The sequence below is a fragment of the Schistocerca gregaria genome, chromosome 4 (assembly GCF_023897955.1).
Source record: "Schistocerca gregaria isolate iqSchGreg1 chromosome 4, iqSchGreg1.2, whole genome shotgun sequence".
Lineage (NCBI taxonomy): Eukaryota > Metazoa > Arthropoda > Insecta > Orthoptera > Acrididae > Schistocerca > Schistocerca gregaria.
The window spans coordinates 573770254-573787785 of record NC_064923.1 but is presented as its reverse complement, the minus strand read 5'-3'; the positions used below and the strand labels follow the sequence as shown (position 1 = coordinate 573787785).

General features: G+C 43.9%; 1 protein-coding gene across 1 annotated transcript in view; it reads left to right on the top strand.

The window, feature by feature from the left end:
* The first annotated feature begins 1285 nt into the window (after positions 1-1285).
* Positions 1286-17532, top strand: part of LOC126267166 (peptidyl-prolyl cis-trans isomerase B-like) — a 43489-nt gene continuing 27242 nt past the window's right edge. The window contains exon 1 of the mRNA XM_049972124.1: positions 1286-1564. Within this exon, the coding sequence (XP_049828081.1) occupies positions 1400-1564 (165 nt within the window). The 5' untranslated portion in view covers positions 1286-1399. The remainder of the gene's footprint in view (positions 1565-17532) is intronic.

Below are 17532 nucleotides of genomic sequence, written 5' to 3'. Positions count from 1 at the left end.
AGTGCACGCATTTTCAGTCATGTTTTGAACATTGTCCCTCTACACTTTATTAACTAATGTTTCGCCGCAAGGGATATCGGCTTTTAGGGAGTAAATTAATACACAGTATGTCGTTATTCTTTTCAAACATTCACATTCGCATTTATTCTTTCATTATTGTCTTTTGGCCATGCAGCTGTAGTACTTAAGGCAGGCACAAATGCAGCGATCTAAAAGAAATGATTGGGGTACATTCGCGTTCTTTTTACATCGTTCCTTTCTTGTTGCTCCCATGGCGATGGACTGTTTCTATCGCAATCAGTAAGCTTGAAAGGAAGCTACTGTACAGACAGAGGGATATATGTTTATACCTGGAAGAACTAATTACATACCGACAGAATTGCTTTCGTTTCCCAAAAGTTATAAATATTTCGATTCGGAAAAGAAGCTCTGTATTTCGCCAAGATGTCGAAGAAGAAGGTCTCTTACATGGAGACGGCGGTTTGAAAGCGGACAGAAGTAGTAAGATGAAGGGCGTTCGTTTCCTGAGGGATCGCTACTTGGCGAAGGGGCGAGTGTGGCAAATGTCCGGCGTGGCAAACGTGCGCACACCCCTCAGGATGTATGAGGGCTTTTTCAGCAGATCGAGAGTGTTTCACAATAGCTGAGATGAACAAGTGTTCATAGCTCTTAAGGTATGCAATTGACAACTGCCGGCCGGGATGGCCGAGCGGTTCTAGGCGCTACAGTTTGGAACCGCGCGACCACTACAGTCGCAGGTTCGAATCCTGCCTCGGCCATGGGTGTGTATGACGTCCTTAGGTTAGTTAGGTTTAATTAGTTCTAAGTTCTAGGGGACTGATGAACTCAGAAGTTAAGTCCGATAGTGCTCAGAGCCATTTGAACCAATTGAGAGCCCATGTTTACTAGACCTTTCTTGCTTGTTTTGCTCCATACTACCACCTCGGAAAGTTTCCTACGTCACAATCATAGCAACAACAGTAGCAGTATATGTATTCCCAGAGTCTGGGCTACGGGAGAGATTTTCGCTCATGCTTTTTGACTCAGTTGATTCCCGATTAGGGTCCCTTGCCAGATATTGGTACAGTTACCCTTCTCCATAATCCCTGGCAGTTTGTAGGACTGTTACGGAATTACTGTGTATAATGCGCTCAGCCACTGGCAATTTAACTGATGAAAGGCACGTAACGAGCACAAATTCCTAAGACGAAACCTCGGCGGACACCACTCGGGTCCCCTCCGCTCGCGCCTCCCTGCTTGTGGCTGAGAAGGGGACTCCACTGTGCGTGAGGCCCTTCACTGCCAGGCAGTCGCATTCCAGGCAGCAACGCGTGGGTCTGCCACTGCCTGTGCTTTGGCGCTCCCTGGCGTGTGTGAATGTGTGCGGCTGTGTGAGTGGATGTGCGGCTGCGACCACGTGACGTCAGCCTTAACGAGATTACGCTGGCAGTCGCGGGACCCTCTGCCGCAGCTCGCCACCAGCCAGCCAGTCAAGATGGCAACGTCGGCGCGAGCCCACCCTCTGCTGCTGCTGGCCGTTCTCCTGCTCTGCACAGCAGCCCAGGTGCGTGCGCTCTCTCTGCCCGTACCCGGGTAGAAGTTCCTTTATTGCCGCCTCATTTCTTTTTTGTGTGTGTACCGAATGTTTCAGCGACTTCCGCTGTACTCATCGTCAAGAGTTAAGTGTCGTACTAACTGGCCATGTGGTACTTTCGCGTGCAGTCAGCCGAATTACGTCACAGGGGCGTCATGAAGTCAAGGAACTTCGATATGATACCAGAAATGATATGTATTCTGTGACAGAGGAACGTTAGTAACAATGCTAATCCGTTAGATGCTAGAAAATGTCTTATTTCTTTCTGTGCATTCAGCATCAAGCGCCGACGTCCAGACACCACAAATGGTACAAATTCAGCCGCTATCCGAGTAAAAGTTAATGCTGATTCTGATCTCGGCGGCCTCATTGATGACAGAATCCCGGTAGCGAGGCTGTGCTTGGCAACGGCAAGTTTGTCAAGACCGCGGTATCTAATGAGGCGTCGGTGTCCTATGCAGTGCGCCGAAATCATTCGTGAAGATGTCAGCCCCCGGTAGCTGAGTGGAAAGCCGGCACGGTAGCTCAGTGTGTTCTGTCAGAGGGTTAGCAGCCCTCTCTAATTAAAAAAAAAAAACGGAGCTAATCGATCAACAACGAGCTTAAACGGCTGTCTTACGACGTCCGCCCCGAGCAGATGCAACGAACAAAAGTGAACAAAATGAGATTTTTTTTTAAAAAAGTGGTTAGCACTACCGACTCAATCCTAAGGGCCCGGGTTCGATTCCCGCTGGGTTGGAGATTTTCTGCTCTCAGGGACTGTGTGTTGTCTTGTCCTAATCATCATCATCATCGTTTTATCCACATCGACGCGCAAGTCACGGAAGTGGCGTCAAATCGGAAGGTTTTCACCCGGCGAACGGTCTGCTCGACGGGAGGCCCTATTCACACGACATTTTTTTTTAATTCGTGAAGGTTAACCGATGTAGCTGCTACCGAATTCGCAAGTAATTTTATAAATTGCAGGTACATCGAGACCAACGTTAGCTTTTACTAAGTACATCATCTCTCTAATTTTGCTAGAGTTCGAGAAATGGACTGAATTCCGTATCTGTTCGGAACGACTCAAGAAAATTAAACAGATGCTGCACCAACTGGAAGACAACCTTAGTAGCCGGCACGGCAGCTCAGTGTGTTCGGTGCTAATAAAACTGAGCGAAGTATTCAACGATCAACTTGAAGAGGTCAAGTGAGACCCGCTCAAACCAAATGACGAGAACAATGACGGAAAAAAGTGGCCAGCGTGGTTAAATGCCGTGCAGAGGACCCAGGTTCGATTCCTGGTACTGTACAGAATTTCTCCTTGGTGGGAGGATTGGAACGGAGTGAACTCTAGGGACGGGAAAATTGAAACCAGTCTTTTAATTCTGAATAACTGTTATTTTCCAGTATTTGCTGAGCTCTTTTATAACAAATGTTATTTCAGCTTTTACTGATAACCGAGTAAAGAACCGAAATATCAGTCCGACATGGGAGCAATGATATTTATTTTATTTTAAATAAATCGTTTTTTGTAAAAAGGAATAATTTTTAACCGTAAAATTTGCGTTGGTTGGAAGTGTTGCGTTATTGTAGAAAATGGAAAAAGCAAACCGTGCTAAATTATTAACAATTCCGACAGAAACGAGCAACAAACACATGGCGTAAGAATTGGTACAGCACTGCTGAGAGAATAATGTCCCTGTTGCAGTGTGTCGTGGCTTAGGGTACGTATGTAACGTGCACTGCGCTCGACTTGCCCCACCTGGTCTGCACAGTTGTTTCTCGCTGTCTTCGCCGGAAATACGTTGTATTATAGAATGCCACCAACGCTAGTCTGGAAATATTTTTCCCAAGTGACTTAGCGATGAAGTACAATGCTTCACTTGCTTTAAAGCATTAAAGATTTGTCTGCCATTTCTATGAAATAATAAAAGAGGAAGGAAATTATGCTAACAATAATAAATTAGAACTTAACAATTCATTCATAACACACAATGAGAAAAGAAGTTGCTGATATGCTGCGTGTGTCTGCGTAATATACTTTTACCTGCTTGTAGCCCTTGAAAACTAACAAATTTACACGAAAAACAGAGTTCTTCAACCTCAGTTCTCACTCTTTAGCACTGACTACTCGTAATGACCAAATACTAATCTGATCCCCGATTACAGCGTTATTTCCGAGCAGAGTTACAAAAAATTAGAATCAGTGGTAGGATACTGGTGATTTTTTTTTTGTAATATTCAACCAATTATCACTTTCCGAGAAAAGCGTCGAACGGTGGATGGACTAAGTTTTCTTTTACTTGCCTATTTAATTTCATGTTTTGATTATATCTTGAAACTGAGGAAATCAAAACTTTTCAATCTTTGTTCGATTTCTGAGTTAATTCAAGGAAATAATAGGAATAAAAAACCGAAAAACCGATATTTCAGAAACCGGTTTTTTAGCGGTTTTAACAGCCAGGTTAAACAGGCGTGGAAGAAAACCGAAAGTCGGTTGTTTCAGGGATAAGCACCGTGACGACTGCACAGCCAACAGAGGAACTACTTGACCGAGTAGAAGCGGTTCCAAGGTCAAGAAATGGCCGGGAGCGCGGTGTGCTGAGCACATCGTGTGATGCCATTGACACAGGACGGCATGGCGGTCGGTCGTACCAGATTGGACGGTCTAGGACCAGAATGCCGAACTTTAGCTACCATTTTCTGTATTAGCAAATACACATGAGATTAAGCTGGATTCCGTGAACTTCAAACAAAGCTACAAAAATAGAAATTTTGCTCCTTAGTCTCTATTTTAGGCGCAACGTCGACCTAGACTCGGAAATGGTGCACAGAGCGCCGACGGCACATTAAATATCCTGATTTTTACGAATGTGCTGTTGCCATACGCAGCCTTATAAACGAATATATTGCTACGTTTGCTGAAACGAAAATCTTAATCCATGCATCTGTCTACCTGGATTCTGTCATCAACGAAGCCGTTGAGATCAGGACCAGCGACAACATCTTTACCTGGACAGCGGCTATACCCTTAGAGGCCCATAGAAACCAGCGGTCGATGCTGAAAGGCTACAGAGAATAAAGTGAACTTCCCACTTCCATTATACAGGGTGTAAATTTTAAGTTGACAAACCCGAATAACTCAAAAAATAAGCTTCACATGAAAAAATGTGTAGAATCCAAAGTTGATTATTTTCGAGGGGGACATCTGCTGATGCTAAAATTAGCTCGCCACCCCCTGGGGGTGGGGCGGGAGTTAACTTTAAAATTTCAAATGGGAACCCCCATCTTTTATTGCAGAATCAGATTCTAGTTTTTAAAAAAAGCTACATACATTTTGTATTAAACATTTGTTTTGATTCTTGGTAGTCGGTGCTGTAATTCAAGAAAATCCCTGTTCTCATTTTTGCGTGGAAAATGGTTACGGATAAATAAAAAATACTTACACTTATTTACTTCGTAAATTTTGATTGGCGAAAACTAAAACTCTCCCTCTCTACCCATAGGGTGGGTTGTGAGGGAGAGGAATTAGAGTTTTACAAATGTTGACCCAAATATCTGTGGAAAAAATTAATATTTGTGTCAACATTTGTAAAACTCTAATTCCTCTCTCTCAAATTCCACTCTATGGGGAGAGAGGGAGAGTTTTAGTTTTAGCGAATCAAAATTTACGAAGTAAATAAGTATTTTTTTATTTATCCGTATGTAAGTAGGCTGTTTAGGTTTTCTTATTGGTAACGCCGCTTAGCGCTCGGTATGAAAAATCACTGACTGTGCTGTGCGCAGTCTGTGTTTAGTTTGCATTGTTGTCTGCCATTGTAGTGTTGAGCAGCGGCAGCTGGATGCTAACAGCGCGTAGCGTTGGGCAGTTGCAGGTGAGCCGCCAGCAGTGGTGGACGTGGGGAGAGAGATGGCGGAGTTTTGAAATTTGTAAGAATTGGTGTCATGAACTTATATATATATATATATATATATATATATATATATATATATATATATATATATATATATAATGACTATAAAGGTAAATACATTGTTTGTTCTCTATTAAAATCTTTCATTTGCTAACTGTGCCTCAGTAGTTAGTGACTCCCGTAGTTCGAATCTTTTATTTATCTGGCAGTAGTGGCGCTCGCTGTATTGCAGTAGCTTGAGTAACGAAGATTTTTGTGAGGTAAGTGATTTGTGAAACGTATAGGTTAATGTTAATCAGGGCCATTCTTTCGTAGGGATTTTTGGATGTCAGATTGCATTGCGCTAAAAATATTGTGTTTCAGTTTAAGCACAGTCTTGTATAAATTTTACAAAGGGGACGTTTCACGTAACCATTTTCCACGCCAAAAATGAGATCAGGGATTTTCTTTAATTACAGCGCCAACTACCAAGAATCGAAATAAATGTTTAAGACACAAATGTACGTAGTTTTGTATGAAAAATCTGATTCTGCAATAAAAAAATAGGGGTTCCCATTTGAAATGTTGAAGTTGCCTCCTGCTCCAGCCCCAGGGGGCTGGGGTGGCGGGCTAATTTTAGCATCAGTAGACGTCCCCCTCGAACATACTCAACTTGGGATTCTACAAATTTTTTCATGTGAAGCTTATCTTTCGAGTTATTCTGGTTTGTCAACTTAAAATTTACACCCTGTATAATGGTATCGGCATCCCTACCAATGTTCTTCCATCGCAGTTATCACCATAATCTCTGGCAGCTTACGCAAATTCCGACATTTCGTGACGTCTTCATCGCGTAATTTTGCCAACTAGATACGAAAGTACAACACGCGCTATTAGTACAACACTTAAGTCCTGACGTTGTCGACAGAGAAGTCGTTGGAAGCTTGAATATACAAACAAATCCGATGCGGCAAGAAAACGGAGAAACATTATACAAAACTACCGCCGCGTGCAACTAATTCACCATGCCCGTGTACCAATTCTCTACTTAAAGTAAGTTCTTCACCTCTGCAACAATTGGGGTAACAACCCGCGCATTCGCAGGGCGTCGATGTGGTGCTGAACCAAAATCTGGATCTCCGAAAAACGTTTTATACAGTTCCATTGCGAAATCTTCGAAGGAAAATGCGTTTCTGGTAAATATATGACCAGCTCTGCAACTGAATCGATACTTTTCTGACAGGCACGATCCAGTACGTTATCCTGGACGGAGATTCATCCACAAATATTGGTGTGTCCCGGAGGAGTGTGACAGAACCTTTACTGTTCGTGTTACGCAGGGTGATTCCGTAATGATGATACAAACTTTCATGGACTATGAAGGAGGGTAAATGCATCAATTTGATGCAAGGGACACTGGTCCAAAAACGTTCGAGTCGAAAGTTATAAGCGAAAAGCCTTCTGATATCTCTGACAGTGGAGCTCTTCCATGTTTCCGGAGGAGGTAGTATGAAAAAAATGTCCAGTGAACATGGGGTCTAATGTGTATAAAGCTAAGAACACTTGTTCATCTTTGCTAGTGTGAAACTCATCTCTTCCACTGAATAACGGTTCATAGCTCTTAAGGAGTGCGTTTTAGGGCCCATGTTAATTAGACAATTTTTTTCTCGTTTTGGTCCGTACTACCCTCTCCAGAAACATGGATAAGAGAGAGCTTGCTGATCGCCAGAGGAAGCAGAACGATTTTCCCTTATAACTTTTGACTCGGTCGTTTCCTGACCAGTGTCCATTACTTCAAATCGATACATTATTTCATTTCTTAAAGTTTGTAACATCACGAAATTACCCTCTGACTAATGGTGTTAGCTGCAATCTCGTACTTTTAGCAGATGGTGCAGTTATCTGTAGGAAAATTGAATCCCGTAAAATTAACACTGCCAGCGGCCTTGCCGCAGTGGTAACACTGATTCCCGTCAAATCTTCGAAGTTAAGCGCTGTTGGGCTGGGCTAGCACTTGGATGGGTGACCATCCCGTCTGCCGAGCGCTGTTGGCAAGTGGGGTGTACTCAATCCATGTGAGGCAAACTGAGAAGTAGCGGCTCCGGTCTCGGAAACTGACATACGGCCGGGAGAGCGGTGTGCTGACCACATACCCCTCCATACCCGCATCCAGTGACGTCTATGAGCTAAGGATGACATGGCGGCCGGTCATTACAGTTGGGCCTCCATGGCCTGTTCGGAAGTAGTTGAGTTAAAATTTACAGTAACATCCTGTTAGACGTCAACAAAGCATCAGTTTGTTGCGAAGACTGGCAACTAACTCTTAATGTAGGAAACTGTAAGGTTCTGCATTTCCCTCTGACTTCATTACTAATAAGTCACAGCTACAGACAGTCATCTCATGCAAGGGGCGTTCAGTAAGTAATTGAACACATTTTTTTTCCAAAAGTAGGTTGGTTTTATTGAAGATTCCAATACACCGTGTTATTCCCCATTCTTTTGGCTCAAATCCCTGTACATATAGTTAAGGGTCATCGGCCATGTGACCATCTTCTTCTATACGGATGCACAAACAGTGTCCGAACTCTTACGGGAATCGGCAGTAAAGCCGCGAGTAATGAGTATAATGGGCAGGGCCGCTAAGAATATAGTGCATGACAATAAGTTTGCATGTGGGTCTCACGGGAGGCGTGCCAGAGATAAGTCCCTGCAGTCGCACTATCTTCTCTGTCCTCGGTGGCTCAGATGGGTAGAGCGTCTGCCATGTAAGCAGGAGATCCCGGGTTCGGGTCCCACTCGGGGCACATATTTTCAACTGTACCCATTGACTTATATCAACGCCTGTATGCAGCTAAGGGTATTCATTTCATTGTAATTTCAAATCCGTGTTTTTGAACATAATCATCATCAATGCGACGGCCTAGCGCCACCTTACTGAGAAGGCCTGTGTGTCCGCTTGGTATCACTGGTCGACATCGTCTTGCTGCACCAATAACTTCCCCATCATCCATGTACTGCTTCCCGCAGAGTGCATCCTTCATGGGGTCAAGCAGATGGAAATCGGAAGATGCAACATCTGGGGTGTAGGGTGGATGAGGCAGAACAGTCCAATAAAGCTTTGTGAGCTCTTCTTGGGTGCGCACACTTGAGCGAGGCCTGGCTTTGTCATGAAGAAGGAGACGTTTTCATTTTTATGGCGACGAACACGTTGAAGTAGTTTCTTGAATTTCCTGAGGGTCGCACAATGCACTTCACAGCTAGTCGTTGCACAGTGATGGAGGACACTAAAAAGAATAACTCCTTTAGAGTCCCAGAAGACCGTCGCCACGACATTACTGGCTGAGGCTGTGGCTTTGAACTTTTTCTTTCGAGGACAGGTGAAGTGGGGCCACCATGGATTTCGGTTTTGTTTCCGGTTCGAAGACCTCAGCGCATGTTATGTTTCGTCGCTTGCGACGAGGATCCTCAAAAAATTGTCACGATCAGCCTCTTAACGTGCAGGCAGTTTTGCAGAGATGGTCCTTCGTTGAGCTTCGTGGTCTTCAGTTAGGCGTCGAGAAACCCTGTGGGCACACACCTGCTGGACGAATGTGTCAGCACTACCAACGGAGACGTTCAGTTGTGTAGCGAGGTGTCTGATTATGATCTGTCGATCGCCTCGAATGAGAGTGTCCGTACGTTCCAACATGGCAGTAGTCACAGCTGCAAGCGGCCGGACAGCACGCAGGAGATCGGACAGTTCTGCGCGAATTTGGTGCTATTGTGTGAATGCCTACGAATATGTGCGTTCCTCTGGTTTTCCGCCAAAAGAAACTCAATGACAGCTCTCTGCTTGAAACGCACCTCCATTACAGACGCCACTATGAAGGCTACGTATGAGGAGTCAGTGCAAAAATAAAAACTACTTAGGTGCTTGGGGTACACCTTTTTTATTTTTCGACATAGTCTCCTTTTAGACTCATACACTTCGTCCAGTGCTGTTCTAATTTGTTGATCCCTTCAGAATTATATGAATTGCCTAAGTCTGCAAAATAGCTATTAGTTGCTGCAATCACCTCCTCATTTGAATAAAAGTTTTGTCCCGCCAGCCATTTCTTCAAATTGGGGTACAAACAGTAGTCTAAGGGAGCCAAGTCTGGAGAATAGGGGGGATGTGAAACGAGTTGAAATCCTATTTCCATTAATTTTGCGACCATAACTGCTGAGGTGTGTGCTGGTGCGTTGTTGTGATGGAAAATGACTTTTTTGCAGTCCAATCGCCAGCGTTTTTCTTGCAGCTCGGTTTTTTAACATTCCAGCAAAGATGAATAATATGCACCCTTTTCCACATAGTCAATGAGGATTATCGCTTGTGAATCCCAAAAGACAGTCGCCATAAACTTTCCAGCCGAAGGACTGGTCTTAGTCTTTTTAGGTGCAAATTTTCCCTTGGTAACCCATTGTTTAGATTGTTGTTTGGTCTCAGGAGTATAGTAATGTACCCATGTTTCATCGACGGTGACTAAACGACGCTTGAAGTCCTGCGGAATCTTTCTGAATAGCTGCAAACCATCCTTGCAACACTTCACACGATTCCGTTTTTGGTCAAGCACGAGCAATCGTGGAACCCATCTTGCGGATAGCTTTCTCATGTCCAAATGTTTATGCAAAATATTATGTACCCGTTCATTCTAGATGCCCACAGCACTAGCAATCTCACGCACCTTAACTCCTCTGTCATTCATCACCATATCATGGATTTTATCAATGCTTCCTGGAGTCGTAACCTCTACAGGAAATTCAGAAAGTTCAGCATCACTTGTGCCCATATGGCCTCTCCGAAAATTTTGAAACCACTGATAAACTGTTCTAATCAAAAGTGCAGATTTCTTTCCAAAGATGCTACTAACTAAACATGACCTCGATACGCGTCGGTGGTGTCATCTCTCAGACTTTGCATTCACTTTGCAAACGCCCCTCGTATAGCGTCGCCGCCTGTCGGAACTTTATGAAATTATGGGAGCTGAAACGAGAATATTCCACGATGTCCCATAACAAACTTGTCATTTTTTTCAACCTAAAGTTGACTAGAAAAAAATATGTTGCGTTTTATTGAACGCACCTCGTACAAGTAATGGATTTAAGCTAGCACGTAGGCTCAAGTGTAGATAAAGGAAATGATGGGCTGAGGTGCAATTGGTACGGTGTTGGGAAACTCCAGTTTGTCAACAGAAGAGATTGCAGCTGTACTAATCGAACTAAGTGGAGACATGGAACGTATATGGAGAAGGGCATTGCGAACTGCGAAAATAGTCTCTGGATTGGTTGAATGGCGTATCAGTATGACACAAATGTTGAAGACAATCGAAGAAAGACGACACATTTCCCGCAGGGAACCTGCATAGCAAATGTGAAGAACCGCCTTTCGGGGCAGAATTACTAATGTTTTTCAGTTTGCTACGTAACTAACCTGTAGAGATTCTGCAGGTAAAAGGAAGCAAATAACGGCTCGCAATAAGGCGCAGAAACATTCTACCTACGCTCCATCTGTGAATAAACACGAAAAACATTAGTATCCTCTCTGATCAAAAGTTTCGTGACACCACTGTCTAATGCCGAATTGATCACTAGATGTCACGAGAGGCTGGGCCGCCAGTTGAAAGAAGACAGGGAGTACTGTGTTGTCAGTAAAGCAGCAATAACAGCAAAACGGGTCAGTCATGAGATATAAGCGATTTCGAACTTGGATGTCTCCTGAGTAACAAATCCATCGAGGAGATTTCAAACCTTCTGAAGCGATCCTTGTCAGCTGGTGATGACGTGACTGTGAAGTAGGAACGTGAAGGAGCAACCACAGCTAAAACAAGACAAGGTGGACCTCATGTACTGTCGGGGAGGGTCTCTCGAGCACTGCGGAGAGTAGCTGTAAAAACAGCATGAAGTCAGTGAAAGCAATCACTCGTGCGTTCCAACTTGCAACCAGCAGTCCAGCCAGCACAATAACTGTTTATAGGGAGTTAAAAAGAATATGGTACAACGATCTAGAAGTTCCTTGTTAGCCACAAATTCCTATACTCAGTGCTAAGCGCCACTTGAGATTGGGCACGAGCGACGCCATGGGACAGTGGATAATTGGAAACGTGTGAATTGGAGTGGTGAATCACGCTATACTCTGCGGCAATCCGACGAAAGTGATTGAGTTTGGTGAATGCCTCGAGAACGTTACCTGTCGCCGTGTGTAGTGCCAACAGTGAAGTACGAAGGTGTTAATGTTCGGACTGGGGTGTTTTTCGCGGTGAGTCCCGTAATTGCGCTGAAGAAACTGCTAAATGAGGAAGAATATGAACACATTTAACAGCACTATTTACTGCGTACAGTAAAGAAACAGTTCAGAGACGATGGTAGTTTGTATTGTCATGACAATGTATCCTGTCACAAGGCAACATCTTTGAGTCAATGATTTGTGGACCAGAACACTTCTGAAATGGAGTAGCTTGTCCAGAGTCGCGACCTAAACCAAATGGAACACCTTTGAGATGAAACTTCCTGGCAGATTAAAATAGTGTGCCGGAACGAGACTCGAACTCGGGACCTTTGCCTTTCGCGGGCAAGTGCTCTACCATCTGAGCTACCCAAGCACGATTCACGACCTGTCCTCACAGCTTCAGTTCTGCCAGTACCTCGTCTCCTACCTTCCAAACTTTACAGAAGCTCTTCTGCAGACCTCTTCGAGTCTCGGTCCGGCTCACAGTTTTAATCTGCCAGGAAGTTTCATATCAGCGCACACTCCGCTGCAGAGTGAAAATCTCATTCTGGAAACATCCCCCAGGCTGTGGCTAAGTCATGTCTCCGCAATATCCTTTCTTCAAGGAGTACTAGGTCTGCAAGGATTGCAGAAGAGCTTCTGTGAAGTTTGGAAGGTAGGAGACGAGGTACTGGCAGAACTGAAGCTGTGAGGACGGGTCGTGAGTCGTGCTTGGGTAACTCAGATGGTAGAGCACTTGCCCACGAAAGGCAAAGGTCCCGAGTTCGAGTCTCGGTCAGGCACACAGTTAAAATCTGCCAGTAAGTTTCATATCAGCGCACACTCCGCAGCAGAATGAAAATCTCATTCTGGAATCCTTTGAGATGAGTTTGAAAGTCAACTTGGGTCCTCACTCCAGCGTCCGGGATCTCCTCCTCTGGTTGTGCACCATTCCTCCATAGACATTCAGACATCTCACTGCAGGTCCCCCCCCCCTCCCTTCCCCCCCCCCCTCTCCCCTCCCCGCCAGGAGATTTCAAGCCAACAGAAAGGCGAAGGATGGACAGATCCTCTATTTACTGCTACGCGTAGGTGTACGGATACTTTTCGTCAAATAGCGCATATGATAAAATAAAAGCGCCGTCTACCGTACACCCAACTATGATTCGCAGAGTACAGAACTGCGTAGCTGGACACGGTGTGTTTATTGCATACACAAGGTATAAAAGGGTAGGGCATTTGCGGAACTTTCATTTGTACTCACGATTCATGTGAAAAGGTTTCCTACGTGATTACGGACGCACAACGACAATTAACAGACTTTGAACGCGAAATGGCAATTAGAACAAGACGCACGGGACATTCCATTTCGGAAATCGTTAGGTGATTCAGTATTCTGAGAGCTAGTGTCTGCAGAAGATACCAAATTTCAGGCATTACCTCTCAAAACCGACAACACAGTGACCGACGGCGTTCACTTAACGACAAAGAGCAATTGCGTTTGCGTATAGTTGTCAGTGCTAACAGGCAAGCAACACTGCGTGAAGTAACCACCGAAATCAATGTAAAACGTATGACGAACGTATCCTCTAGGACAGGGCGGCGAAATTTGGCATTAATGGGCTATGGCAGCAGACGACCGACACGAGTATGTTTGCTAACAGCACCACATCTCTTGCACCGCCTCTCCTGGGCTGATGATCATATCGGTTGGACCCTAGAGGACTGGATAATCGTGGCATAGTCAGTAAGTCCCGGTTTCAGTTGGTAAGAGCTGATGGGAGAGTTCGAATGTGACGCAGACCCCACGAAGACACGGAGCCAAGTTGTCAACAAGGCACCGTGCAAGCTGGTGGTGGCTACATAATGGAATGGGCTGGGTGCTCTGGCCCAACTGAACCGATCATAGACTGGAAATGGTTATGTCCGGCTACTTGGAGACCATTTACAGTCAAACAACGACGGACTTTAAATGGATGAAAATGCGCCATATCACACGGCCACAACTGTTCGCACTCTGGAAACCTCTAGCGAATGATTTGGCCACCTCGGTCGTCCGACATGAATCCTATCGAACACAATCGAGAAGTCAGTTCGTGCAAAAAATTCTGCGCCGGGTACAATTTCGTAGTTATTGACGTCTATAGAGGCAGCATGGCTCAGTATGTTTGCAGGGACATTCAGAGACTTGTTGAGTCCATGCCACGTCGAGTTGCTGCAGTAGGCTGGGCAAAAGAAGATCCGTCACAATACTGGAATGAATACCACGACTTTTGTCACGTCAGTATAAACGTGCCGCTCATGTGCGTGTCTTTTAGGGTTGTTGTTGTTGTTGTCTTCAGTCCTGAGACTGGTTTGATGCAGCTCTCCATGCTACTCTATCCTGTGCAAGCTTCTTCATCTCCTAGTACCTACTGCAACCTACATCCTTTTGAATCTGCTTAGTGTACTCATCTCTCGGTCTCCCTCTACGATTTTTACCCTCCACGCTGCCCTCCAACGCTAGATTTGTGATCCCTTGATGCCTCAAAACATGTCCTACCAACCGATCCCTTCTTCTAGTCAAGTTGTGCCACAAACTTCTCTTCTCCCCAATCCTATTCAATACCTCCTCATTAGTTACGTGATCTATCCACCTTATCTTCAGTATTCTTCTGTAGCACCACATTTCGAAAGCTTCTATTCTCTTCTTGTCCAAACTAGTAATCGTCCATGTTTCACTTCCATACATGGCTACACTCCAAACAAATACTTTCAGAAACGACTTCCTGATACATAAATCTATATTCGATGTTAACAAATTTCTCTTCTTCAGAAACGCTTTCCTTGCCATTGCCAGTCTACATTTTATATCCTCTCTACTTCGACCATCATCAGTTATTTTACTTCCTAAATAGCAAAACTCCTTTACTACTTTAAGTGTCTCATTTCCTAATCTAATTCCCTCAGCATCACCTGATTTAATTTGACTACATTCCATTATCCTCGTTTTGCTTTTGTTGATGTTCATCTTATATCCTGTTTTCAAGACGCTGTCCATTCCTTTCAATTGCTCTTCCAGGTCCTTTGCTGTCTCTGACAGAATCACAATGTCATCGGCGAACCTCAATGTTTTTACTTCTTCTCCATGAATTTTAATACCTACTCCGAATTTTTCTTTTGTTTCCTTTACTGCTTGTTCAATATACAGATTGAATAACATCGGGGAGAGGCTACAACCCTGTGTCACTCCCTTCCCAACCACTGCTTCCCTTTCATGCCTCTCGACTCTTATGACTGCCATTTAGGGTAAAAAAAAAAAAAACACCACAGAATTGTGTGTGTGTGTGTGTGTGTGTGTGTGTGTGTGTGTGTATGTGTATGTGTGTGTGTGTGTGTGGGAGGGTGGGTCGGTGGTGTGAGGGTGGATGGGTGTTCATGCAGACTGAAATAAGAAGAAACGAGTCGAGTAAACAACTTCGCTACTGTGAGACGCCTCTATTCTGCTGAAAGCTCTTTGTTTTCGATACTTCCTGTGGTGGTAGTAGGGGCCAAAACGAGAAAAAAGGTCCGATAAACATGGGCTCTCAAATGTATATCTTAGGAGTTACAAGCCCTTGTTCGCCTTCGTTACTGTGAAACACATTTCTTCTACTGAACAAGTGTTTATAGCACTTAAGGTATGCATTTTAGAGCCCATGTTTACTAGACTTCCTTGATTCGAAAGATCTTTCTCGTCATATCTCTGAATATTGATCATTTCTCCTGGGACGACCTGTGTAGAGGGTGTCGCGGAAACGTAAGAACCCTTTTCCTTCGTGAGAGTTCTACAAATCGAAAAGAGGTTTTGGGAAAATGATAGTGCACATAGCGGCACGTAATTTTGTTTATAGTTAATTCTCTTCACTCTTGTATGAACGCGACATTGAAGCAAGCATTTTTTTTTTTAATTTAATGGGACGGTGTACTTTCCTTTATTGCATTCGAAAGCTTTTGAAAACACGAGTGCAATGTTATACAGCTTCTTAAATGTAAAATGATCTAAAAGATGTGCTAAAATTGAGAAGCAGTACTACTGAATCCAGTACTGCGATTTAAACATCCTCCAGCGGCTCTCTCATGTCAGGATTCGTCGTTGATGAAAAACTATACGTCGACAGCGTACATGTTTCCACAAAAAAAATATTCTTAAACATAAGGACAGACGAATGTTTGAAAATAGTTTTCCTAAGGCTCTTAGCATACAAGTGCATTTACAACAGTCGTAGCTGCCTCTGTATCTTTGACGTAGAAATCAGGGACAAGAGGAGATACGTTTTATCCTGGTAGTCTCATTCTACCTTTTTGCTGCATATAACGACGGAATCTGTTATGGGAGCCACGCTTGTTCGCGTTTTTCACTCAAATGGTTCAAATGGCTCTGAGAACTATGGGACTCAACATCTGAGGTCATTAGTCCCCTAGAACTTAGAACTACTTAAACCTAACTAACCTAAGGACATCACACACAACCATGCCCGAGGCAAGATTCGAACCTGCGACCGTAGCGGTCGCGCTGTTCCAGACTGAAGCTCCTAGAATCCCTCGGCCTGCGTTTTCCACTCAGCAATAGTCGATCCCAGCTGTCTTACCTCTTGCCTCAGGACGTTTTCTCAGACTGTTCTGCGAAAGTTTCACGCTCAACATGAAGAATTGTTATAACAATGCACTCCTCGTCTCACGATGTTCCTGTTTCGAATGCGTTTAAAGCAAATTTTTTTCCATGTAAAAAAAAAGAAAGAAAATCAACCGTGCCTTGGTATCTTGTGTCATGCAAAAGTATTAATCACGCAAAAAATACTTGCCCCTATGCGTATTGTCATTTGCCAAAAACCGCCTTTCGGTGTCTGGAACCGTTCACAAAATGAGAGGGCGATTGATGGTGTACAAGAGCGTTTGTAAGTAAAACAAATTACTCAAGTATGCAAAATTTAGCAGCGTTGACAGTCAGATCGATTTCGTTAGTTCAGTGAATATATAAGCACTTGTGTATCTCTATATATCAAAGTGAAAACGAAATTCTCTTTAATTAAATGAAGGAACTAAATTATTTCGTGGTGAGTTCAAACTTCTTGTCCCTTAATCCAAATAAAATCCGACAGGCAAACCCACATTCACAGAATCGATAGTGGAGTGTTTACTTGACCAATCGGATGCGGTATTGGTAAATCGGTTTACCGAGAACCGGATTTGGGAGGCCTTGTAAACGTACTTAGAGAGGCGTATAAGCGGTCTTTCTTCCACCGCTCGTTCGGCGAATACAACAAAATGAAACAGTAACACGTGGTAGAATAAATAGTACGTTCTGCTAAGCATTTTACAGTTACCTACAGAGCGTAGATGCAAATGTAGATTCGAGGTCAGTTAGAAACGAGGATTCCCGCCTGCCGATCTCCATGACAGTGGTAAATTTCTAATAAACTGAAGTCTACCACTTGCTTTCCCCACAACTGAACCTATGTTCATTCCATTTCATATCCCTACAAAGTGTTACAGCCAGGTATTTGTATGAATTGGCCGATTCCAACAGTGACTCACTGATATTATAGTCATACGATACTACTTTTTGTTTCATTTTGTGAACGATGATTGTTTACAACGTACCACACTGGTGTAGGGGTAGGCGAGAAGAACAGTTGTATACAGTACACTCGAGGTCTATAAATGCAGGATGGTCTACAAAAGCCGCCCGATGTTTTGACTATTCTCTTGCCCACTCAATCCACCGGATTACAAGTTAGTCGGTCTTAACCGTTTGAAAATCATTCTTGTTTCTTCTCGCTAAAATCGTCCTGGAATATTAAACACTCCTTCTTCCTGTA